Raw genomic sequence first — 26,268 nt, 5'->3', positions numbered from 1 at the left:
GCCTCCTTTTAGGCCATAGTTGTGCTCATAAGGGTAACTCCAGTCACGAATCAGGAACATCAGGGACTGAAATACGAAAAACAATATCAAAACCACACCGAAATAATGAGACCTTACTTAACGTCATGGAGGAAGAGCCAATAATTGATCTGTTAATATGTTCTGACAAGATCTGGCCTAATAATAATACACAATTAGATTGCTATTTACTAATGAAAAAGACAAAACTGTTGTCCTCAGTGCATGTTCAGTGGTAAAAGGCAAAAGCAGACCAGTACCTGGAAAGGTTTCAGGTAGATCTCTTCCATTGCCAGTCGACCGTATTCTGTGAAAAGCTACAGAGGAGATTAATATAATCAGACTGGATCAGACTGTGCTTGTGGAGGAAAAATGTAAAATAAATAAATAATTAATCACACTGACCTGCAGATGTTGTAGGTCATCCTCCTGTATATTCTGTGAGAGATTGTACACCTGAAAAAAAAGTAAGAAAAGCATCATGAGCGTAAATGTTTATTTTAGCTCATGATGTGAACAGGAACAGCATATTTCGAGGCCTCACCTGTACAGAGCTCGTCATTGTGCTGAGGGCAAACACAGTGGCACAGTCCTTTATAGTGGACTGGCTGTCAAACGCTCCCTGAGTGTCAACGAGGAGTACAGCTACCTGTTGGATTGAAATGGAACAATCAGGGTGTTTGCTCTTAAACGTCACAATGAGACCATAAATTTGAGACAACCACATGTAGCTTGTTATAGCTTGTGTTAAGGACTACAATATTTGTCAACCTTGCTGCCGTCTGGTTTGTCAACCACAAACACTTCGCTCCAGATCTGAATTCCTGTGGTTTCCCTCTCGCAGCCTCCTCTCCAGGTGAAGCCTGTCAGAGGCTCATCATCACCTCCAATCCACGAGTGATTCTGCTGCACAGTGAGAGGAGTGAGGGAAGAGTGAGACAAAAGAGGAGACGAGCATCAGGTGAGACAGAGTAAGAGATGAAATTCACTGGAATACAGAGGGCAGGTGAGAAGTAAATTATTATGTTTTATTTTCTTCACCCTTTGTTGTTTGTAAATGTCTCCAAGCCCCATTTCCTGTTTTGTCTGCACAGTCAAACAGAGAGATCTAAGAACTCAGTGTAACAGTATATTTTTTTTTGTGAAGTATAGACATGTTGTTGACTACTTAAAACCATACAAATAAAAGCTTCAGTCAAAAACAACTCAGTGACCTCATCAGAATACTCAGCTGACAGAGGGTAAACGCTTCTGACCACATACAGGAAGTGTATCAGGAATCCACAAAGGCAAATACCTCATTTGTAAGTAAAAACACAAGCACTGATTCATAGTGTCTAAAAGGTTTGCATGTGCATTTTCCCTACATGGCAGACCACAGAGTGAGGTGATCATTTACCTGCAGTCCAGCAATTCTGCACATAAATACAGTGACTGGAAGTTATAAATTACAGCAAATATGTCAATAACATGGGTAGATCTGGTCAGCCTTGCATGAATGCTAATGTTCATGTAGCACATGACAGCTGTGAGACACCACAGGGTCACACCATTCCTCCGTCTATCCTCCTCGTCTGTGTTGGAGAGCACATTAGATCAGTGTAAGGTGATCCCTCTCTGCGTCTGTGTGTCAAGCTACTCCTAGAAGACCCAAAGAACTAGTTGTTGATATCTTTGAACAGTCAAAGTTGCTAGCTCACAGGCCTGCACAAGCGTGTCCATGTAAAAAACAGCATGGGTATGTATTGTGAAGTGCACCAGCTTAACACTACTCAAAGGCAAGTAACTACCGTATTTGTGTCGTTACCTGCAATTTTACAGCATAGTTCATAAAATATTAAATTAATTACTAGAACTCTCATTATTATGAAATAATTTTTCTACAGTTGTACCTTTTGTTACCCAGATTTCTTCTACGCTTATTCCTCTTGTGCTCCAGATGTCTGATTTAAAAGATGTGTAGCTTCTTCACACTCTACTGCAGGTATTCCAGCTCTTCCCTTTTCTCTGCCACACTGCTACAGTATGAATTTGATTTAGTAAGTAATGTGAAGTCCAGTTGTTATTATGCATTCACTGCCATTCTGTCTGCCCCATCATTGCTTCATTGTGTTCTATTCTTATTTGCAGTTGGTTCTTTTTCTCATCCTCAAGGTTCTGCACATTCCTCATCCTTGCTCCTTTGCAGTGTTGAATGAGATTCTTTAGCAAGTCTACATCTAATGCACACTCAGCCATTGCATCCCAGACTCCTCTCCTTTGTTTTCCACAAGCATGTCCTTAATGACAGAGTAGCCTCTTTCTACTGCTGCTCGCCTATGAGACAGTGTGAGGAGACGTTGCATCAGGTCCTACAGTGCTGTATACTCTGCTCTGCCACCAACAAATCTTCCAAGAAATTCATCCAGCTGGCAACTGGAAACAAAATCTTGGAACTATGCTTTATGGTTTGCGTTGAACTTTGTCATGCTGAGGCAGTGCACCATCCTGCATTGAGGAGAACCTGTAGGAATTTCTCAAACATTGCACTTTCAGCCTCTGTCAATATGATCATAGGGTCAAGGGAGCTCCTGTGCCGGCACAGCTGGGTAAACAAGAGGCCTTCCCTGCATATTCTTTTTTTGCACATCACAGTGAGGAATGAGATGCATTCTTTCTTGAGCACCTGCATGTTAACTGGATTTTCCTAACACTTTTCAGATGCCTTCTCTAAAACTTGCTTTAGGTCAAATCTTGCGTCCAGCTGTTCGAGTAGCACATGGACTGATTTGTTTTGGAGGTCCAGTTTTAGCAGCTGGACAAATGTTTTCTCTTGACTTTTTCCAGAAGCATCTCTGCTTGTGCATGTCCTATAAACTCTGAACCAAAATAATGCACCACTGCCTTCCCTTCTCATTAATTCCAGTACTAAACTACAACATCCAACTGCTCTGTCTGTGTCACTTTATTTAGGCATACATCAAAATATACTACATAGCACTGTGCTTTTCTTATACACGTGTCCCATTGCTCTCCCATTGCAGTTTGGTCAGCTGATTTCTAGGGATGCACCGATTAATCGGCCAGTGATCGGAATCGGCCGAAATCGGTGACCGGCCGATCAGTCAGAATATTCCGATTTGAATGAGCCGATCAAAATGCACCTGCACCACGCAGCATCAGCAACACACGTGCACGCGGCTACACGCACATGTAGTAGAGTGTAGGGCTGGGCGGTATACCAGTTCACACCGAATACCGTTTTTTATCCGTTATGATATTAATTTTTAATATAGGGCCGTACCGGTGTATTTGATTACACAACAGCCACGCACTCGCAGCGATGCGGCGGTGCTGCGCCGCTGTTGTCTGCTTTGCGAGTGAGCGCTCTGCATGTAAACGTTTCATTAATGTTTATATATTTGTTTCAATCACTGAACGAAGCCTGTCATATTTGGGACAAGAGTCAGGACCTTAAATCACTTGCACAAAACTTTTGATCAGCACTCAGCATTTGTTTGTTTGTCATTTAAACCTGTGTGCGCAGAGAGCGCGAGGCATTGTTGGCACGGGGCTGGAGAGAGAGAGAGAGACACACACACAGAGAGAGAGCGAGAGAGTGAGGTCATTTACTTATTGTTGTGTTTAGGTACTATGTTGTGAAATATGTTTAAGCTTAAATAAATTACACATACAGGTAGTGATTCGTTTTTGTATTTTTAGGTGGATATTGGATGTGAACCGATTGTATTTCTATGTTTAAATGTTCTATTAAAGAGAAAAGATGCAAAAATATATATATTTCTGTATGCTGAAAAGTGGTTTAAAAAAATTGAAATCGGAATCGGCTAAAATCGGTATCGGCAGGTCAAACTTCTTGAAAAATCGGAAATGGCCCCAAAAATGGCAATCGGTGCATCCCTACTGATTTCCTTGTACCACATGAAAACCGTTTGGCAATCTCTGTGTCTGGGAACATGTTACGAAAAATATCTGAGAAATCAGAGCTGAAAAATGAGTAGTGTGCCTTTTGAAGGGATCCTCTTGAAAGCTGTAATTCTTCTCTCATTGTTTAATTGTCCAGCAGTCTTTATATTTGATCTTGCCCCCATGCATGACTTTTTACTCTCCCGTCCCGTTGTAAGACAACACACATTTGTCAACTACTGCCTGTTGACTGTTCACACAGTAAATTACTGTTCATACCTTAGCTTTTTCATACATTTTATATTCTATGCATAATACATACATGCATGGCATTGCTTCTTCCACACCTTTGGTTAGATGCTAATTTGCATTTTATTGTTCCAGTACAGTCATTTTAGGTTACACTAGTCCTCTAATAAAAAGAACGCAAGATCAAGGATTGATGGACAATATTACTGGCCTGCACCACAGTATCATAATGAACCTAAAATATATTTAACAAGCATTGTTTGCTAGCTATCTTTTTAGACTGGCTTTTCTGTAGCGTCTACATTATTATTAGAAATTGATGGTTTATACTTCTATTCCATCCATTTCGTATTTTTATCTTTATTTGCTCTGCTGTATCTATATTTCATTTAAAAAATTAAATTATCTAAATTTCTCTAGATTTTATTGTTTTACTATTCAAGTAAATGTATTTATTCATCACCATTGTATTTAGTTTTATCTTTTATTCTTAATCTCGCATTATTTTATCTGCTCATATTTTATTCCTTGGTGTGCATTGGTTACCAAGTACAATTTGACTTTATTTCCTATGTTGTTCTGTTGTTTAATCAACCCGTCAAGCCCGTTGAATCACATTTGATTTGTTAAAAAGTTGTAAAATAAAGTAAAATTGACTGATTGATTAATTCACTGATTCATATAAATGCTAACAACATTATAAATAAGAACTACCAGCAGTTAAATGTAATACTTCAGTTTTCGCTGCTTACATTTCTCATTTCAAGAAATGTACGGTCACTCGTGTTTTCCATGACTGGAAAATTGATCACTCAATTTCCAGGAAGCGTGGGAACCCTGCCATTCCCTTATATATCTAAGGTGCATTTTGTAACACTGTAACCACGTATTATCTCACCTGACTGTGCATGTACCGCAGCATGAAGTCCAACAGGAAGGACTTGCCCTTGCGGAAGGCTCCAGCCACAGACACGACCACAACATTCAGGTCCTTTATATGATCTTGCAGCAGGATTTTCTCCAGCGCTGCAGCATCCAGCTCAAAGCTGTGCTCATCTTCATTGGCAATGACAATCTGGATGGGATGAGCTTTTTCTTCCTCTGTCACAGCCTAAAGACATGAGTTTTCAATCAGGGTTTTCCATGGCAATGATAACACTTTGCTGACAAGGCAGGTTTCTTAGAGGAGACAGGAACTGAAAATAACAGCAGTGAGATCAGCCAGCCAAGTCTCACACAGAAGAGCAAGAAAAACACTTTGTATGAGTCAGAGATTAAGCAGAACAAAGCTTGAAATAATCAAAAGATTTTAACTGGTAAAATACACACATTCCAGAATATTTTTTTTAAATATACATACATGCTTTGTATATAAGCTATTTCCTATGCTTTAAGCATTTATCACCAGAAATCAGCTGTAGCGTTACGTTCTCTTGTGGTTGGATTTATGTTAGAGCCGAATGGTTGATTTACAAGCAAAAATGCAGAAGGGTTGTCGAAGCTAAGTTTATTTCTGGTTATGTGTGTTGACAGAGCAACAGTGACAAAAAGCACATCAACACTTTACCTCATCTTCATGAATTCCTTCATCTGGTGAGGGGGTGAGGCTGGCATTTTTGCTTAATTTTGAGGCCATGGTCCTGGGAAGCAATTCATCCTCCAGTTCTTCTGTCTTGGCTAAAGGAGGCTTCGGCTTCTGCTGAAAAATGGGGACATCTTCCACACCACTCAAGCCTTTGAATAAGAAAAACAAAGCAAGAGAGAGAAAGATAAAATTACACTTGGTTAGATAACGACATACTGCATGTTAGAGTGCAGACTATGGGTGTGAAGTGACAGAAGAGAGAAGAATGCGCAGGCAGGACTATGAGGCATGATTCATTGTAAGTTTGTTTCTGTGAGAGCCAGAAAATATTTAGAATTGAAGATTAAGTGAAGTGTTTTATATGGGTCAAATAACGTATCTTTCTACCAGTCTGTACTGCTCTCCACTCTGTTCTGCCCATCTAGGTCAAGTTTGAAAATAGCCTTGTTCTCAAAATCACAAAGGGACATAAATGACACAAGGACATCACAAAGACAGCGTTTTCTTTTCTCTTATGTTGATATTTCTGTGGATTTTAAAACGTAATCATTCCCCTAAACCCATCACTCCCATCACTAAGTAGATTGATATGACTTTATTGCAATTAAACTGGACTTTAAACTATATGTATGTCTGAAATCATACTAAATTTAATTCAGTCAGACTAACATACCCAGATAATGTGATTGGGAGTTCAGCTACTGCTGCATGTTTACCTTGAGTCAACCCAGAGTCAAATGCACCCCATTTCCTGGTTCACACAGAAGACAAATGCAACAAAAACATGGCAAAATTCAGCCCATTAAATGTTTTTAACCGATGAGGAGATTTAATGCTCTGCTGCTGAGAGTATTCTGGCTGGGAAAATAACAACCAGGTATTGAAGCTGCTCAACTAAGCAGTGAAAATATTACTTTACAGATAATAGAAAGGGCTGGTGCCATCTGAAAATGGGGTTGTTTCTACACTGAACAGGTAATACAACAAGTATTAAGCATTGCTCATTCAAATATTTAAGTGATTAGGCATTCAGTTTCAGGAAGTAGTGATACCTGTGTCTCATGACATTCACCACTGCTTAAGTAATTAATGAGAAACGCGTTGTGTGGCTAATAACAAAGCTAACGCCAGCAGGTATCTTTATTCCATGTAGGTTAATGAAAGATGCCTCTTGTTTGCAGCTGTGATGTTGGACACTTAAAATCAGTGGAATAATTGGGAAGCCCTAACAAGTAAAACTGTTCAGGTTTCACATGCCCAGGTAAGAGTCAATGGGAAATACAGAGGTTAGCAGAAGGTGGCTAATACAAAAGAGTGCTCACATTGGCAGCCTTTTACGTTCACAGTTTAACATTCATTGAATGTGGTGATGCATTGTTTATTCTGACACAGCCTTCATGCAACTTTATTTTCATTTTCTAAAATCAAAATTCTGCCAAACTGCAGTGGTCTTTAAATGTCATCTGAACAACACATCATGGTCCACAGCACGCAGGTATCAGCACAGGGTTTGGCTTGGTCTGAATCATGCATTCCTATGAGGGAGGAATTGTGTGATGACAGTGAGAACCAAATAATTGTTAACAAACATTGGTTTAGGTGCAACTACAGTGTGTTAAATCATAAATTTAGCATATTCATGGGAGGAATGCAACAGATGACAAGAAAGGATTTTCATAATCAAATTAAATTTCGAATGTGAAAGATAATGAAAGTCAGGTGGTTCACCCAACCACCTGCCAACTATTTTTTTAAGAATGTCTGCACTTTTCCAAACTGTCAAACAATCCCTTTCAGATGATTATGTGCAACTAACAATCTGGCATGCCAAAATGGCTAAATGGGGCAACTACTGTACAGCAGTAACATTCAAAGGTCAGCCTGGATTTGCTACAAATTTCACAACAGATAGCAATGCTGTACTACTGTATTAAGGGCTGCTGTGAGCACAGGGCAGTTACAGTAATTGGCACTGCAAGCAAATTAGCCCTGCATATTTCCTCAATCCGTGGCAGTGTCGTTCCCAACAAAACCAAAGCAGCACTCAACAGAATGAAGTGGCACAAACTGCAGCCATAGAGGAGACGCACAAAGACACTATTCTACTGGGACTACAAGGAGTCTGTGCTGCAGTAGAATGTGCATGTGTGTCTGCGTAAAAACATCAGCATGCAAGGATGCAGAACAGACTGTGAAAAACCATGCTTTGTAGACATGTGCACTTGCCATTACACTTCATGAAAATGTGGCTAAAGCCTCCTACAAACTGTGAGATTTTAGCAATCTTATAATTTATTGCAAGCCACACTGTGCGACATGGATCTAATAAACTTTGGTGGTACATCACGTTTGATGTATGCAGACTGTGCAACGACTGATTCGCAAGCTACAACGTACGTCAACACCATCTGTGGTCAAGCTGCAAGAGTAAAACGTCACCAGCAAGCGCCACATTGTCCGTCTACGCTGTTATAGTGCCAAACTAGATATAAACAATAAAGTAAAGCATGAAGCGTCTCTGGCTCTCTATGTTTTGGTTTTGCTGTGTCGTGTTGACCTATACATCATTTCATGCTGCATTTCTATTGGTTCTTTAGTATATGTGGCACTGAGATGTTCATCCTAAGTTTCTCACACTGTCATAATTTTGTTCTAGGCTATCTTTGGTTGCAAGACCATGACAACTGTCTGTGAACCCGTCTTACAGTACAAAGAAAGACCAACGTTTTCGGGACATGACCAAAGTTTATCTTTCGCCTGAGACAGCCCAAAATCACACCGTGTGTAGTAGGCTTGATGCACTGTCCCACTCAACTTGCAGAGAATGAGGACAGAACTATAATTAGCCACCTTACTTTTTATGTCACGGAGGAACTGAGCACATGCGTCTTGCCCATACACAAACACATGCATTACCCTAGGAAGAGTGTGTAAAACATCATCATCAAAGTGTCACATGCAAACACAACTGTTTTCAGTGTTCCATCCCTACCAGTTCTGATAGGTACCTATCTTTATCATGGCAAGAATAGTGTATGACTGTGCAAGCCTGCACTACTGAGGACAACTTTGATAAGGCCACAGTTCACTTTCAACAGCTCTCTAAAATAAGATTTTCCCATTTTAAAGAGTTAATTTACTTGCATTTTCTGTGGCATTAGTGTAGAAAATTAGAAATTCACAAATCCCTGAGACTAAAGTTGCATCACATGCACCTGACTGGGTTTGTAAGATAATGAGACTGCAGAGACTGAGTCAATGAAAGAGAATGGGGCATACACTGTAGCTAATTCTCTGCACACCTGCACCAAAGGACAACCTGATCTGCCTCTCTGGACTTTAATCGACAAAGTCAAACGTGGATTTTCTGCCAGCACACCAGTGAGGACAAAGTGCAGATTAAGAGCAGTTGCAGTGAATTCTGTTTCCACAAAGTCAGTTGGCCTGTGTTAAAGTAGACATACAGATTAACTAACCTTAGTAACAGAATGAGTGTTCATTAAATCAGGTTTAGTCAATCCAAAAATAACACGGGTTGCACCACTTTTACTAGCAATTGTGTAGAGCTAAGTAATTACATCTACCCCATTGGTGGTGTTTGTCTAGCATAACTTAGCTAGTTGTCAGCAGAATGAAATCTCCATCTCTTCAAGTTTGTCTTCCATTGAGATATTTTCATACAGGGTCTATGCAAAGACACCATACAATTTCACAAAAGCACTGTGTGCTGAGTCAGGTTAGACTAGCTTTATGCCAGCATCTAAAAGAATAGTGCACCTTACACTACTTCATGAATGTTATTCACCAGGGGAAAGCAACTGCCAGCAAAAGTTTTAATGATGTTATGCATTCCAAAATGGCAAAATTACAGTTAGTATGGTGTTTATTGTTTATCTACTTAAGAAATGTCACTGCTGTGGCTGGTATTAATGTTGTTGCGATGTTGACGAGGATCTCAATGGACGTCCACGGCCACTGTTTACATTCTGCTCTGCATAATGATAGGACAGCCAGCTTGTCATTGTCACTTCATGAGACAAGTAAATACTTGTACATTACTACTAATTTACTAAAATCCAGATTTAGTAACTTATGCCAGTCTATCCATATATCTTGTTTAACCTACTGTACACGACAAAACTACAAAAAACCCAGAATGTCCCTTTTTCGAGGTCCACACCAATTTGGATTTCATCACAGCAGTTGCCATTTGCCATAATTTTCAGTAAACCGACTACTCATTTAAAGGTGAAGTAAGTAGTTTATAGTGCCATCTAGAAGAGAGGCTGAAATTTACAACAAAGAACTGCTGCTCTGCTCACCCCCTCCCTTCCCTGAGCGCGACTGTATCCGCAGCTGGTCAAATGTCGTCCTCGTTGTCTTTCTCCGTGTCAGCAGATGAGGTTCGTGAGGCGAGGGAGAGGGCGAGCTACCGCGGCCATAGCAGACGAAGCGGAGAGAGTGGAGGCGGGACTTCCGCTACAAGTAAAGCGACGCTTGATTTGTTCTCTCACGTTTGTCCTTACAGGCTCCGGTAGAAACATGCTAACAGTGGCAATGCGACCGCGGCCCGCGACCATGTTATTTTACATGACTTTTTGAAACACTACGAAAATGAAACAAAAACTATTATACAGTGACTAGACAATGCAGGAGCACATAATATGTATAAAAAAGTGGATTTTGGGTTATATAAACCCATAAATACTACACATTGTCCCTTTAACTTATCATTTTACTTTTTCAACATTTTCTGCATTTTAGAGATGAATAAAGAGACCTGACGGATGTTCCCGTGTGTCTGTGTGTTTTTATGCACTGACACAGTTTGAGAGGAGGCAGTGGCTCTGATCAGCTCAGGTGGTTAATTATGGAGGTTGACCCACATGGGTATTTCTATGACCAGTGCTGATGATGCTGTGTTTCCTAGAAATTAGGACAGCTGTCGGCCAATACACTTTTGACAAAAACCATGCTTTTGTGCACTTTAGTACACATTTATAAAAAGGTGCACACGTTCAGATCAATCAAATAATTCTCACAATACTGATTGTTGGGTAACCTATTGCGCAATCTATAGCTGCACATTTCAACACATGCACTCTTACTCGTTATGGGGCTGCCAGGAAAAGTGTGACACTGTTTGTGTTCTGTACACTATCCTGTAGTTTGTTGTTTTCACAGCTACCCAGTAAGATGTAAACCTGGCTGCCGCAGCTGACACTGTGACGGGGGGGGGGGGGACAGGAGCAGCAGTCCCGGAAGCACCCCCCACTTCCCGCGCTACTGCAAATGCATCTAGTTCTACGCAGAGGACGAAATTAGTTTCGCAAATACGTTGCAACCTAACAGACTAATAATATGATATTTAAAAATACATTGGCGGGGAGACTCGGTGTGTTGTGTGAGGACGGAGAGGCCCCGACAGGAAACATGTGCCCTGCAAACGACATTTCAGAAACGATATAGTTCACTGGTCAATGGTCCTCTGTGGGCCAGGTGAAAGTGACGGCTCGGACAAATGAGCCGACAGGTGTCGCGGTCGCGTTTTTGAAACCGGTTGAAAGGCGGGTTATCTTTCAGCCCGAGTTAGACAGAGAAAGCATGTTTGCATAAAGTGTCCACACACAGAACGGCACGACTATGACTGTGTGATAACCCCTTTGGTCCTTGTTAATTTGTAAACGGAACGGGAAACATACATGGCGTTTGAAAGCAGAATGAACTTAGTAAGTGGAGCCACATAAGGCAGAGCACACTGCGGTTGTCCGACTGAAAACACAACACCACACTGACTAGCGGACAAGCGAGAGTTTGCCGAAAACAACGACGACAGCAACATAGGCACTTTATTCTTTAGCCCTCCTCTGCTCCGCTTCGCGCGTATTACAAACAGACACTTCACAAAAAAATAACAGCAGTTTACCTTCGTCAACCATTTGGTTTTTGTGACTCGGCTTGAAGTGATTTCTGCTCCTCAACCGTCTCACCTCCGCCATCTTGGACGAAGCTAACGTGAGTGACGTCACAGCAGCTCCTTTCTTCTCACGCTGAGGCGCAGCTGGCTCCTGGATGTGCACTGTGAAACACACGGTTTAAGTCATGTTTGTTTCTGTTGCTATATTATGTAGGTCAATATCTGCCCTCTGTGACATGCATGCGAGGGTTAGGTGTTGTATGTAAACACACGTAATGTGTGGCAACGCACTGAAAGTATTGGAGTATTTGAAAATAAAATAAATTACATTCGAGATGGTGATGATCATGATAATAATACATATAATACTACTACTAATCATACTTCTACAACTACTATTAATACTAAGCAGTCTTGTATAAAGTACCTAAAAGGGATACTTGAGTAAACCAGAAAATTACTTTGGTGGAAGTTGAAGTCACTTTTTTAAATAAAATAAAATGTAATTTTAAATAAAATTCTTAAAGTATATGACATTTATTGTACTTAAGTTTTAGACGTAATTTTTTTTTTAAGTCAGGAGTAATTATTGAGCCATGGTAGCTGAGTGGTAGGGTGAGATATATTTCAACTTTGTGGGTTCAATTCCTGGGTCTGCTAGTCTATATGGGTCCTTAAAGGTGCCATATGTAAGAATGTGGCCAAAAGTGGTTACTGCATTCAAAATACCGAGGTCTTTTAGGTTTCGATTTCTGACGTAACCGGCAACCCGTGACGGCTCGGCAGCTGAGACTCTACTGACTGCAATTATTGGTAGACGGCGGTAAGTGGCGCCACATGCCAAAACATGATTTCAAAAGTAACAAATAACAGAGATAGTGAGAGGAAACATAGTTGAGTAAAAGTTGCTAGAAATATAAATAACAAAGTAAGATACATAAATGTTGTACTTGTTGCACAAAGTACACATACTTAGTTACTGTACTTTGTTACATTACAACACTGCTACTAAGTAATATTAATCATCATCATAACTATTATTTTTTGCTGTCTACATGTATATATATACTGTATATATGTGTGTGTGTGTGTGTGGTGTGAGGGGCCAAAATGTTCAAATTGTAGCAGATGTGAGTCAACTTCTACTGTAAAATCTTTCAATAATACTTAATAAGAAGAAAGTTGTAGTTTTTCGGTATGTTCTTAATCTTAATGTATTATATAAACATGGAAGAAACAACTCACGAAAAAAAAATTCCTATCTACCTCTGATTTTGATTCTTCTAATCTTCATGTTCATGTTTTCTCTCAGTCAGAGTAACCCCCTCCACTAATGTTTCATCATTAATTATGTTGTTTTCTATCCCAAGAATTCGATATATGATTCTGGGAGGAGATTATATGCATTTCCTCAGCGTTTCTTCTCTTCTCTAAACATGGAATTACATATATTCATGAATCCCAGATGATGAAGCGAATGTCTTCAATAAAGGCATTGTGAACCCACAAACATCTTTGAAACTCTGTCCGCTCACTGGCATCCATGGTATAATGTTTTCATATTGAGCCATTCTCCCTCCCTCTGTGTAATGAAGTTTAATTATGCTTTCTCACAATAAAGATAAGAGCTATTTCACGTGTTCTGCAGGCACCTGATTCAGTCAGTAGTTGATAGTTATTTTACCCTTGACTGACCTAATGGCTGATTAGATAACTGATAATGACTGTCAAACAAAAACTCATAAAACCTCTTCACTTCAGCGTTTATACCGGTGCACATGTTTACCCAGCTGTTCAGTCCAGCATTATGTACTGACATTGTGGAGAGACTATCTATGACTATGACATGTAATGTACTATCTGCTTTTCACGAGGCGTTATGTGAAAATGTTCCTGGGGAGGTCTGACCTATGGTTCAGTGGTTTCAGGTATGTAGTTCCAATGCTTTACAATAGCAATGATAGAGAATGTGGTGGTTTGTTCACGTAATGTAGGACAATAGGAAAAATGATTAAAATGGATGTAGGAAAATTAAGATCCTGCACATGAGGACCACACGGTTGGTGTAGTGGTTAGCACTCTTGCCTTTGCAGCAAGAAAACCGGGTTTCGAGCCCCAGTTGGAACAAGAGCCTTTCTGCATGGAGTTTGCATGTTCTCCCCATGTGTGCGTGGGTTTTCTCCGGGATCTCCGGCTTCCTCCCACAGTCCAAAAACATGCAATATTGGGATTAGGTCAATTGGACACTCTAAATTGACCATATGTGTTAGAGTGAAGGGTTATTTGTCTCTATATGTGTCCCTGTGATGGACTGGCGAACTGTCCACGGTGTACCCCGCCTATCGCCCTGTGTCAGCTGAGATTGACATCAGCTAAGATTGTCACAGCACCCTCACGACCCTCCAGTGGAGGATAAATAAAGCGGTAGAAAATAGATGGATGGATGCTGCACATGACAAGTGCTGCAAGAACCCATATATTCATGGGATCCTGCTCCATCAGATGTGACATTTAGGTTTATTTATATTATAGACATTTATATATTCATTCATGCACTTGTACAATGTGTATAGCCCCTTACACAGTCAACAGCTTTTTGCCAACTTGCAAGACGATTATAATGCTCCACAAATGTGCTCCTGATACAGATTAAAACCTGCAGGTTCCTTGAGTGAGCTCCTCCACCTTCCTCCATACACTATAACAGAGGAGTGTCTCTCAGCAGAGGAAGAAGGTCAAGGCACACTCAGAGAAGGAGCATGTCCATGTTTGAAGGGATGACAGTTGGAAAATAATTGGTTTTTCAAGTGAGGTGGGGGAATGGAGACCCGGTGCCGTGTTAATCTGTGTCACTGCTCTTCTATTCTTAGCTGGTCCTGTCAGATGGCAGAAATATGAGAGACACATATGATGACAAGGCCTGATAAATTTAGAGAGGGTCAGTGACCAGGAACAGAACCCCCACAGTCCTGAGGTCCAGACTTTTGGACCGTATGTATGTACGTACAGTGTATGTGTGTGGTATGGAGGAGCTGTTCAGGATTGCATAGTATTTCTGGAGGAAGTATTTCCATGTGTCCTCATTCCATTGTCCTCTGAGTTTTCTCTCGCGTCAGAAGTCGTCTCACATTCAACCCCAGTTCACTGGACTTCGTGTGGCAGCCAGATGGATTTCACCTCACTTGCACTGTGCATTTATTTTAGCTCAGGAAATGCTGGGGACTTGGGAGAGGGCTCCCTCTATTGGCCAAAACCTAAAATACATTTACCAAAGAAAAAGCAAAAGTGTTACAGTTTTTCTCAATTGTTTACACACAGATACTGGTACATGAGACACAATGACCACAACAGGTAACTCATGCACCAACACCCTGAACCAACTCTGCTAAACTACAAGCACAATTCCTGCTTTACACTCAAATTGCAGTTCTAAAACACACTTTTTTCAAAACACTACACACAATTCTCTGCATTTGGCACAATTTACATGAAGAAAATCTCTTGTTTTCACAAGGAACACACTGTCGTTCAAAATTCTAAAGTTAATTTCCCTACTATGCAAACTGACTCATCACATGGGAAAACACCTATCACGCAGGTTTACAATTTGCAATCAGAGCGTTAGCATAAAAGGGTTCTGTTTTGTATGTAGACCACTGTATGTGCAACTTTGTGTTTGTTGGGATGTACACTGTGTACATTGCTTTTGTGGGAAATAAACAGAAATGAAATATATTTGTTACTATGTGTGTTTTGAGTATAAAAACAATCCATCCATTATCTACCGCTTCATCCTCCACCAGAGGGTCGTGGGGTGACATAGGGCGATCTGCGGGGTCACACCCTGGACAGTTCACCAGTCCATCACAGGGCCTATAAAAACAATATTCTAAAATATTTTACACACTTATGTATGTACTGTCTGTAGTAAGTGTAACACTAAACACTAAAAAAGGCCTAAGTCATTATGATCAATGGAGAAGTGTTTCTATTCATCATAGTGTTTTACATTGAGCACATCAGTGTTCAACTGGTTCTTATAAATGTCTATTCATATGATGGTTTGTGTGTCATTTGAAAACAAAATCCCATTTTGAGAAGAAATAACATTGTTTTGAATGTAAAGTTTCATTTTGCAGGAGAATTGAGGGGTGTTGCCCATTGTGTGTGTGTTTTTGGATTTGTGTGTATAGTTCTGAGAGGATGAGGCATGCTTTCAGAGAATGTGTGTAAACAATGGAGAAAAACTGTAATTGTATATGAATATGAATACAATAATACAATAAGCACACACACTAAATCCTATAAGAGCTCAAATCCTTTTTAGGGTCACTCATTGATTCCAAAAATAGATTATCCAGAAACCAGATAAAATTGATTGACATGTTCAAAGTCTAGCTCTAATGTAGAATGTAATCTTTCTGAATTATAAAAATGACTCTCAGTGTATTAGCCAATTTTAAATTAATTGTTTTTGCACACATCCTTAAAGGCATGTGGCACAGTATTACACTGGAATACATGCACAATTAAATTAACATAGATTTGCCATTTCACATGTTTCCCAAAAATAGTTCATTATATATTATATTTTCTTGAATTTTAAGGAGGAAACTGACAATGATGACACAACAAATACACTTTTAAATGTGATCAGAAGAATGTCCAGTTTTTCATGATGTGAATATTAAATCACTAACTGGTCACAACAATGACCAACATCCCTCTCCGTTTCCTTTCATTATACATTATAGGTCAATATCTATATTTTGTTTGTTATGGAGGTCAAATTTATAAAGGAAAGGTCAAAGGTCAGGGAACCAGCAAGTCTGGAGGATAAAGCAATATAAGATGATTGAATGAGAACTATTTATCGTTGTATCATTGTCCTCCACATGATGGCAGTGTAGACCAGGTTTAGTTTTGTGAAGCTGGGGGCAGAGCTGAGTTCAAATCCACAATAATTGGTTAACTATGTGATAATTACGCTTTTTCATAATGTGACTATTTGTCAAATCTTATATATGTATGTTTATTTCTCAGCTGTGCTTTCACCTCACCAGGGCCCTAAATATTCATTGTGAAAACTTTATTTTTTCGACACTGAGGTCTATAAGCTCTGTAAGACAATAACTAATTAATGAAATCAACATTTCATCAACACAAGAGCGAGGTCAAAGATTTAGAGAAAGTAGTTCATGCTGTCATTGTAACAGCCACTCATTTGCTTAAACTTTAGTTATATAGAAGCACTGAGTTAACCATATGACAAAATTACTTTCTGGTTTGTTTGATGATAGGCTTCTTCTTTTGGAAGCAGTCGACTCTCGAAAAAAAAAGGCCAAAACAACAGAAAAAAACCCCAACCTCCTTCATCATGTGGCCTTGGACAGAAGATAGACTTTTCATTTGTTAACGGCAAAATTGCTGTATTCAAAAGACATCTTTTTTTTTATTTAGTTTTCAAATGTTTGTCCTTGTGCTTTATTGTTTGAATAGAATTGAAAGAGCACAGAACAGGTAGACACATTTAGAATAAAATAATAATTTGCTAAGGGGCTACATACTGTATATCACATAGCCTTGCTTTAAAAGCATTAAGCAGATTAGGTGTTTAATGTGTATATGAAATACTAAGGATGTATTAAAAAAATGAAAAGGTTCTGATACATATTAGTATTTTTATCATAATAGTAAACCTTTTCCACATTAAGGATGTGTGTAGAAGGTTAGTTGATTCATTTTTATTGCAATTTTCTTACCATATAATGTGTAAATTAAACAACGCAACTTACACAATATTAACAATCAGAACCAGAATTAATGATGATGAAGTCATTTATAATACGTGATCCAGTACATTGTCTGTGGATCGTTTTGTAGAAGCAAAAATGCTCCAGTGATGACACAAAAATGCCCTTGAGACTGACATAGATGTCAAAAACTAAATCATTTATAGAGATCCACTAATGGTTTTGCAGTGGGAGCCATCTCTGACATCATGTGTACTGTCACCGTCTTCATCCAGGATTAACTATTTATCTTCCTCCTCCCCCTATGGGATGTAATATAATGTTACATTATTTTCTCCTTCTTTTAAACCTTGACTGAGAAACTAAATGTCGTTATTAAATCTCAAATCTGAACAGAATGAATAAGAGGATTTTCCTTTGTGGAGTAAAACATACATGGACTAAAGGGATGTTGATGTTTATTTAAATACTACATTTATTGCAACATTTTTTATGCAGCATGAACACAATTAGAATAAAGTTACAAAACAGTTTCTGCATTATTAGGCATAATTAAGGTTTCATTCCCTCCATCAAGGAGGTTTTGACGGATAAATATGACTTTGTTGTGACGGGTAGATCATCACCCAGGTATGTTCCCATTCAATTTTGGTAAGAATCCACTCATGACGTAAAAAACAAAAAAATAGTATTTATTCACATTTTTATTTTTAACGTATTTTTCATACACATACCTATATAAAAAGGTATGTGTATGCAGGATCAGACATGCTAGCACCAAGTCTGGATCTAATCCAGATTAGGAATTTCAAATTCAACACAGGAACCATAAAACAAGTTGAGATGTGTATATCTCACTGACATTTTAACACATCAGGATACATTTTGTCTCGCTTGTGTAAGACAGTAAAAGCTACTGTATAAGCAGGTGAAGTTCTACACAGATTCAGAGAGTCTTATGGATCCAGTGGATGAAAACATGAACATTTCAGGTGCCAGTATGTGAAATGCAGGTTACAAAAGTGTTGACAGAGGTCTGTGCTCTGAGTATGTTTCATATTATTTATGGTTTCTGTTCTATTCTGGGTTACTGGTCTGTATCTCTAAATGGTGGTGTCTTGTAAATCTGATGGACAGGACATATTTTCACAATCACTGTTAGTTAAATCTCATTTATGTTACCGTATACTTTTCTGAGTGCACTGTGCAAATGTTGGCAGATCATTTAAAATCATCAGCACCTTTCAATGTGTGCTTAACAAAATACAGAACCTTGGATTTTTTGCATCTTTTTACTTTTTACCTGAAAGCATGACAAGGAAAGGACACTGTGCACTGATGTATGTTTTTTTTATGTACAAAGAGTCATTCCAGTGAATCGCAAGGACTTCTATGATAATCGATAGAGTTTAAAGAAAGAAGAAAAATAATGTTCACTCGATCACTGCTACCACTTTATCCTCCACATGAGGGTCAGCTGGTGCCAATCTCAGCTGACATAGGGCAAAAGGTGGCATACACCCTGGACAGGTCGCCAGTCCATCACAGGGCCACAAACGAACATTTACTCTCACACGGACACCTACAGTTAATTTAGAGTGTCCAGTTTGCCTAATCCCCAAATCTGCATGTTTATGGACTGTGGGGGGATCCAGGAGAACACCGGGCAAACAGAAAAACAATGTTGTGATTCAAAATGAGTTTTTCAAGTTGATACCTTTTTAAGTCAAATTTTGATATTACGACATTAATCTGAAAATAGTTGTAGCTTTAATTATTTCAAATACATTTAGAGTTGTAAAAGGCAGTTTCTTTTTCCTTTTGAGCTGCAGTGGAGTCCAAGTGTATACTTTCCACTACCAGAGAAGTTCATGTGGAAGTATTTTTTATCTGATAAATTTAGGAACAGCCTAATCCATCACAAGTCTTTGAACATCTCACTGTGTTGCCTCTACTCACCAACAGATTCACCCCCCCATGGTCCAGCAACGCCTCCATACAGTTCGCTCAGGTTGCAGGATCAACAGCATTGTTGCCAGGTTGTCATGGTGTGTGATTGTTGAGCATCATGTCACGCGCCCCGTCACAGCTGGGCATCTCTTCGAGCCTGCGGCACAGCCCGTGGTCGCCATGACGTTTACCTTGGCAACCACAAGAGGCTGGCAAAAACGGGGGAGCTGGTGGTGGTGGTTTCAACTCATGTCTTCGGCCTTAGTGTTTCACAGAGACCAGGCTGAAGGCTGGGTCTTCAGTGTGAAGCATCCGCATACTTGTTTATCTAAAACTCATTTAATTAAAAAGATTTTAAAGTTAGTGAATGATAGCAGTAATACTGCACCATCCTGGTGAACAGCCAGGTTTTTTGAGCAGCAGAATTCACTTCTCAAACTTTCTCGTGGGCTCTTCTTTGTGTTTTCAGTCATAGTTGCAGCCCATCTCTCTGAATTAGCATAATGTTGCTGTTGCCTCTGTCTGTCTTGACATAAAAACAAATCCCTTCCTGGACTGTCACCGGGCGACACAAGATGGAATGAAGTATATCACAGTTATTTCCAAATAAGTTGGGGGAGCTGAACTATTTTCCTCAGGCTTTTACTTAAGAAATATTAATGAAAATGTTCAGAAAATTAAGTTTATCAATCATTTATTACTAGAAAATGGCTGCTTTATCTATTTAAAAAAACATGTGTTACAGAAATGACAATAAAAATATATAAGAAACATTATATCATGCAATAATTGGCTCCTGTTGTGATTTAAATTGTGAAATGGGTCATCATGGTTTGTCATCTAAAAAGTGAGTCCCCAAAACATAGTGTGTGCGATTATGTGTATGTGATATATCAACCTGTCACATTGTTTACTGTCAAACATTTATATTTGACATACAGCTGCGTGAAACATGTAAAGCATTGAAAAGTGTTGGCAAACTAGGACCTGAGCCTACTCCAGGATGATGGTATTTCCAGCACCTCGAGCTCTAAGGAGCAGGAGTCTGAAAAGGGAAAGCCATGAGGGGAGAGTTTGCTAACACACCAGCAGGGAGTGTCATCACTCTCTCCACACTTCTGCTGTCAGCGCTATTGTTTCAGCGACATTACTCACTCAAAAGGTCCTGGAGGGAGAGACAGGAGAGCGAGCAGACTATGCACAGCCTTTGAAGAATGCAGTCCTAACCAGAAAAACAAACATATTAAAGCAATTAAAGCAAACTGAAATAACAAACACTGGGATGTCAAACAGAGTATCTGAGCGCTGCATTCTGCTCCGAAGTGAAATGTGTGAAAGTAAATTAAGTCTACTAGTAGTCGTTAGTTGGCTCTTACTAGTTAAATAACAAATAGATGAAGAACTGACGTACAACATCATTTATGATCAATAGGTTGTGACATTGTTTAACTGTCCAACAGTCAATAACTGCACACACAATAAAAAAAACCTGACTGAAACCTGTCTGAGAGTCGACAATTTTTTACGATTTCTAGACTGTTTTTTTCACCAATTTGTTGCCTTACAGAGCTGCCTACAGCTAACTACTGGACAAACATACATTTGTGAAACTGTGGAGTGAAACGCTATGTAAGGCCTGCTTTAGACTGTGTTAGACTTTGTTACATTTTTAAGACCCTTTTCTGACATAAATGCTGACCTTGTCAGAACCAGTAGTCCTTGTGGAGACCACAACCTGGTCCTAATGAGGTACAATCTCTTCTCTGATTAAACGGTTCAGTTTAGGGATAAGGTTTGAATTGTGGTTAGGTTAAAGTTAGGGTTATTCATCAACCCATTACGGTTTTGGCCGTTAAAATGAACTGAAGTCAATGCAGTAAGAACTGCTGCACAAACCTGTCTGTGTGTGTGTCTGGGAGAGAGAGCTGTCTGCTCACGGGAGTACAGCTCCACCACCTTGCCCTCTTTCTGGCTGCAGCTTTGTGCACCATCAAAGGCCCTGAGCAAAGAGACATGAGCCTTAATTGTTGTGCTTTATCAGGGGAATAAAGGCAGGATGGGCATCAATTTAGAACGCCTTTATTAGACTACAAAGTGTGACACAATGACAGAGAGATAATTGGCAGAGAGGGGAAAGGAAGATGGGTCGCAAAAAGAGAAAGACAGAGCAATGAGAAGGAGATAGGGATGTGGATGGAAGTGTGTTTGATCAGGCAGTTATGCAGCAGAGAGGAGCACAAGACTCAGAGGACAATGAAGAAACAATAATCCAGATGAGCTCACTCTTCTGGTTCAAGCTATGCAGCTTTTTTTTCGCATGAAAACATTAACTGTCTCTTCATTCAGAGTAAAAAACAAAAACAACAGCAAATAAACCAAAGAACAAATAAAACAAAAAAAATAAATACAGTTTTTTAAAGTGTTGCATGCAAAGTCTTTTACTGCATGTTGTCATTTGAAATGTTGCCCATACAGTGTTTCTGCAATGTGACTTAACAAATAATGTGAACCTCTGTGCAACATGAAGTTTCAACGTTGAGTTAATAGTATGGGGAAACGTCAGTATGAACCGTCAGTCAACCTTCTAACATGCCACAGCTTGTTAATGTGACGGGATAATGTTGGCCTTCTTCTGTCACATCTAAAATAATGTGTTTGTCTGATTGTACTGAGGCAAAATGAGGACTGTAAAACTAAAGCTGAGCCTAATTCCCAATCTGTCCTCGGCACAACATGCAAATGACATAATTGTTTTTTTTTTTCCTGTACAGACGTAGGATGGGATCACAGAAAGAAAAAAGTCAAATATCAATTTTATTCTTCTCTATTCTGTCCTGTTTCAGAAGATCATGCTTTTATTGTTGGGATCACTCTATGTAACACTGTCATTCTCGCAAATCGCACACACTCATCATTCTTGAGTTCACACACTGACGGTGCAGCCCCGAGCCCCCGTTCCTCTCCTCTGCTCTCCATCGCTGACATGAATATATGAGTGTTTTTATGTGCTCACTGAAAAGGCATTGCTGAGTTAAGTGGCCTTGTTGTATTCTGCCTGGACTCTAACGGCTTCCAGGGGGGGGGGGGGGGGTGTGGATGTGAGGGGTGCTGATAGTGGTGGTGGTGGTGGGGGTGGATGAAGGAGAGGCCTGCAGCACCATGCCTAATCAGGCTTTCTCACCAGGGTCAAGACTTTCTGTCTGGGTCCACGGTGCTCCCTGCCACCGTGGACTCGTCCATTCAGGCGCACAATGTCCCTGTCAGTCCCGACAACACTTCCTGCCTCTGCTGGCTCCAGCCCTTGCAGGGATACACAATATTTCACAGCTCCCAACAATGGCCTGTCTGCCTGCACCCACCATATGGTTACTATGGGCCACAATATTGACACACATCACTAATTATTCAAAGAGCTCAGAGAGTGTGAGAGGGAGCTGAGAAGGAGGCGTGAGGTGTCTGTCTGTCCATTTCCCCTCTGTAATATAATGTCAGATTACACTTTGACTTATGCAAGTATGCATGAAAAGAAGGACTCTATCCTTATATTTAAAAATCAGATATATATTTGAAAATGTAAAGCAAAAATTTGCGTAAGAGGATGTGATTCATATTGACATCGCTCTGTGTGAATCGGAGGACATCTGGCTGCAGTCTAAGGGCATCTCACTCACCTCTGTCAAACATATGTCTGTAATATTCCCACAGGAGCTTCCTCATGGGACATCAAATAATGTAACACAGTAAAATGATGTGATCTTTGACCACTGCCGGTAGAGCTTCCTAATGTAGGGAACTACACTGGGACAATATTGTAGTCTGTAGTCTGTAGTTTTCAAACTATAAAATGTATATATTGGTGAGTCTGACCCACTGTATGTCCTGTATGTTCCAACAGGCAGTAAAACCAAATACAATTTAGTTTGCTGCATCCTCTTCCCTCGAAAGTTTGCTAATTACCTGATGTCTGATCTACTGTGAAATTGTTTTCTGATTGTTTAATTGAGCTTCAGTTGCTGTTCCAGTGTGTTATTATGGTTTACCTAATGTTGAATATTATCTTTGAAACACACTACATTAAATCCCTTTTCCCCATCACAGCCTTGGCAGGAGGGAAACTTATTTACACAATCATCAAACTGAATGTTGTTTTTAAATCTTTAAATAAGTCCTCGATCCAGCAGACAAACTCTGCATTTCTCCATTTTGCGGTCATTAAGCAGCATTGTTAAATAATAATGATTATTACTGAAGTGTGCAATGACGAGGGGTTTGCTAAACACTAATGCCAGCTTTAGCAGTCATCATGTTGACCATGTTCATTAACTTAGCTTTGTGCATGGGCTCACATGCATACAACTAAATCTAGGGTAGGATTGTGGCTAGTGCAAACGTCTTTGATTGTCAGATATAAAGATAAACTGTGATTAAAGGCCAGGGCATCATCAAATTGATAAGTATTCTTCTGGAGGAGCATGATTATTTGCACCATATCTAGAATAGCTAAGATGATTCACTCAAAACAAGTAAAACCCCTTTCCCCCTCATTTCCCCTCTGACAGATGAATTCCCTGGGAAAATTGCATTCTCTGAACAAAATGTCGTGTCAAACGAGGTAATAGATGTGAAAATATTTCAACAAATAAATGAAAACTGCTACTCAAAATCGCAAGACAAAATTTCTCAAAAATCATCTGATTGACATGATTGTGATACCAACACAAACTATGAAAAAGTTATTATCCGAAAATTGACCTAGAATGTTTGAAACTCTGGATTTCGCCTTTTAGGGTATTCAAATTAGGGGTGTATTAATGGTGTTGCACTGGGATGGTTTCGTCCTTACTTGGCTGAGCTTCTGTGTTACTATTGGTGATGCTGTGTCTTCTACGTGCCGCAGGGTATGACCCTCAGGCTCCTTCTGTTCTTACTGTATTTGCTGTATTTCTACTTTTTGGAAATATGGCATGTCATTCCATTTGTATGCAGGCGACGGCCAAATGTATACCACTGTTGCTGAATGATGCTGCTCTGTCCAACCTCCATTGAAGTATCTCAACGACATCACAGCATGGATGGCTTTAAATTTTCTCAGTTTTAATGACAAGAAGACTAAAAATATACTGTTTGGCCCAGGCAGTGTCTCTGTCAGCCCCCCTGGTGACCTCGGTTCTTTGGCTCCTTAAAGAAAAACCATGGTTACTAAGCCGGGGGTGATAATGGAGTTTGATTAGCTGTTAATTAAAAAAATAAAAAAATAAATAAAATAAAAAAATAAACGCGTTATTAACGGCGTTAACGCGAACCCATTTTAACGGCGTCAATTTTTTTTATCGCGCGATTAACGCTCTTTTTGGCCAAGCAAACGTTGTAGTTTTTTTCACAAGATATTGCATCAACTAGTAACGTTAGAACAACTACAACACCACACCGGATCTAGATAGACCGGAAACGGCAACAACACATTAAACCACGGGACTTCGTCTGCGTTAAAGAACGGCTCTTTATTCACAACACTGAGGGTGATACACAGACTCTGTTATTATTGTGCGGCTCTATCACAATGAGAGGAATAACTCAACATATGCAGAGCGACGGGGATATTCACCTGCGGCTCGCTAATGTAAACAACACATTACTTCCTGCTTCACCTACATACCTCTCGTACCTCCTACAGCACACACACACACACACATTAATCGCGAGTTAACTATGACATTAATGCGATTAATCGCGATTACATATTTTAATCGTTGGACACACTAAAAATAACGTAGTTGAGGCAAATAGCACAGGTCAACTTCTTTCTATCGTGGAAAGTCTTCATGCTTTTTTTACGACTAGACTGAATTACTGTAAAGACTTTCAAGGTGGAGTTATACAGGCTTGGAAGAATGTTGCTGCAGGCATGTTCACATTCCCCATCTTTGCTTCCACCCATATGCTCCCAGTACACTACAGGATCTACAGGACCTTGCTCTGCCTTATCTTTTTGAATTGCTTGAGTCATATCATCCATCACGGCCCCTTCAAGACCAGCTGATCGGCTACGCTCGGCCGCCCCAAAAAACACCTTTGACAGAGTGTAAGTTGTTTGTATTGTACGTTTTGTCGTCCCACTTGGAATGTGCGATGTTCTCTCTTTGTGTTTTATGTTTTAATGTTTTGCATTATTATCTTACAGCAACTTTCTTGTATTAAATATGCTTTATAAATACATTGGATTGGACTGGATTATAAAGGTCACCATTGTCATCCATAACTAAGAATATATGTAAATGAAAATGAACGCCATCAGTGTTCTTTGTATTACTTTTATAGATCGATAGTCAGGATTGAATGTTTACAGGATCGTCAGTGGAGCTCCACTGAGCTGGTTTAAAAATCCAACAGCTGAGGGAACAAATGATATCGGAGCTCTACCGGTCTCTTGGAGAAAGTAACCCCCCTTCCCCTAATGGCATCACCCATACATTATACACAGTATTACCTACTATGATTTATTTTTTAAAAATGGTTAAAATCGCATTTCATGTTACAGTACCTTGAGTAGTGCTTTGATCCACTCAGCTCCGTCTAACTCCTTTTTCCTCTCCATGTCCCTGTCATTCATGCTGAAACACACAGACACATCTGTACGATCAGACTCATTACAAACATTTTACAAGCAGCCATGACATCACCTGTTTCAGATTAGAGGTTGGGAGAAACCAGTTCTCATAAGCACAGGGCTACAAGAGACGGATCTAGGACTCATTTTAATGCCACGTGTCTGCATGTGATCAGATCTCTCAGGAAAACAGAGGTCCTATTTACAACCTTCTGTCCTCGGTCCCCATCATTCTCATCCCTGGACAACTCCAGCCCACCTCTCACCTCCCCCCAGCCCTTGC

The 26,268-nt window shown here is 39.8% G+C and overlaps 1 protein-coding gene across 1 annotated transcript in view; it reads right to left on the bottom strand.

The window, feature by feature from the left end:
* The window catches only part of LOC310934321 (atlastin-2-like), a gene marked incomplete at its 3' end in the record, with an annotated part of 12,379 nt that extends 617 nt beyond the window's left edge, over window positions 1-11,762 (bottom strand). Inside the window, exons 1-8 of the mRNA XM_083898015.1 lie at window positions 11,685-11,762; window positions 5,741-5,907; window positions 5,072-5,284; window positions 790-924; window positions 563-667; window positions 424-474; window positions 279-335; window positions 3-66 (exon numbers count right to left, since the gene is read on the bottom strand). Coding sequence (XP_083754141.1) covers window positions 3-66; window positions 279-335; window positions 424-474; window positions 563-667; window positions 790-924; window positions 5,072-5,284; window positions 5,741-5,907; window positions 11,685-11,757 — 865 coding nt within the window. The 5' untranslated portion in view covers window positions 11,758-11,762. The remainder of the gene's footprint in view (window positions 1-2; window positions 67-278; window positions 336-423; window positions 475-562; window positions 668-789; window positions 925-5,071; window positions 5,285-5,740; window positions 5,908-11,684) is intronic.
* Between the last annotated feature and the right edge of the window lie 14,506 nt (window positions 11,763-26,268).

The sequence above is a fragment of the Microchirus variegatus genome (genome assembly GCF_963457635.1).
Source record: "Microchirus variegatus genome assembly, chromosome: 11".
In the NCBI taxonomy this organism is placed as follows: domain Eukaryota; kingdom Metazoa; phylum Chordata; class Actinopteri; order Pleuronectiformes; family Soleidae; genus Microchirus; species Microchirus variegatus.
Note: the sequence above shows the minus strand (reverse complement) of the source record. Positions and strands in the feature narration are given on the sequence as shown.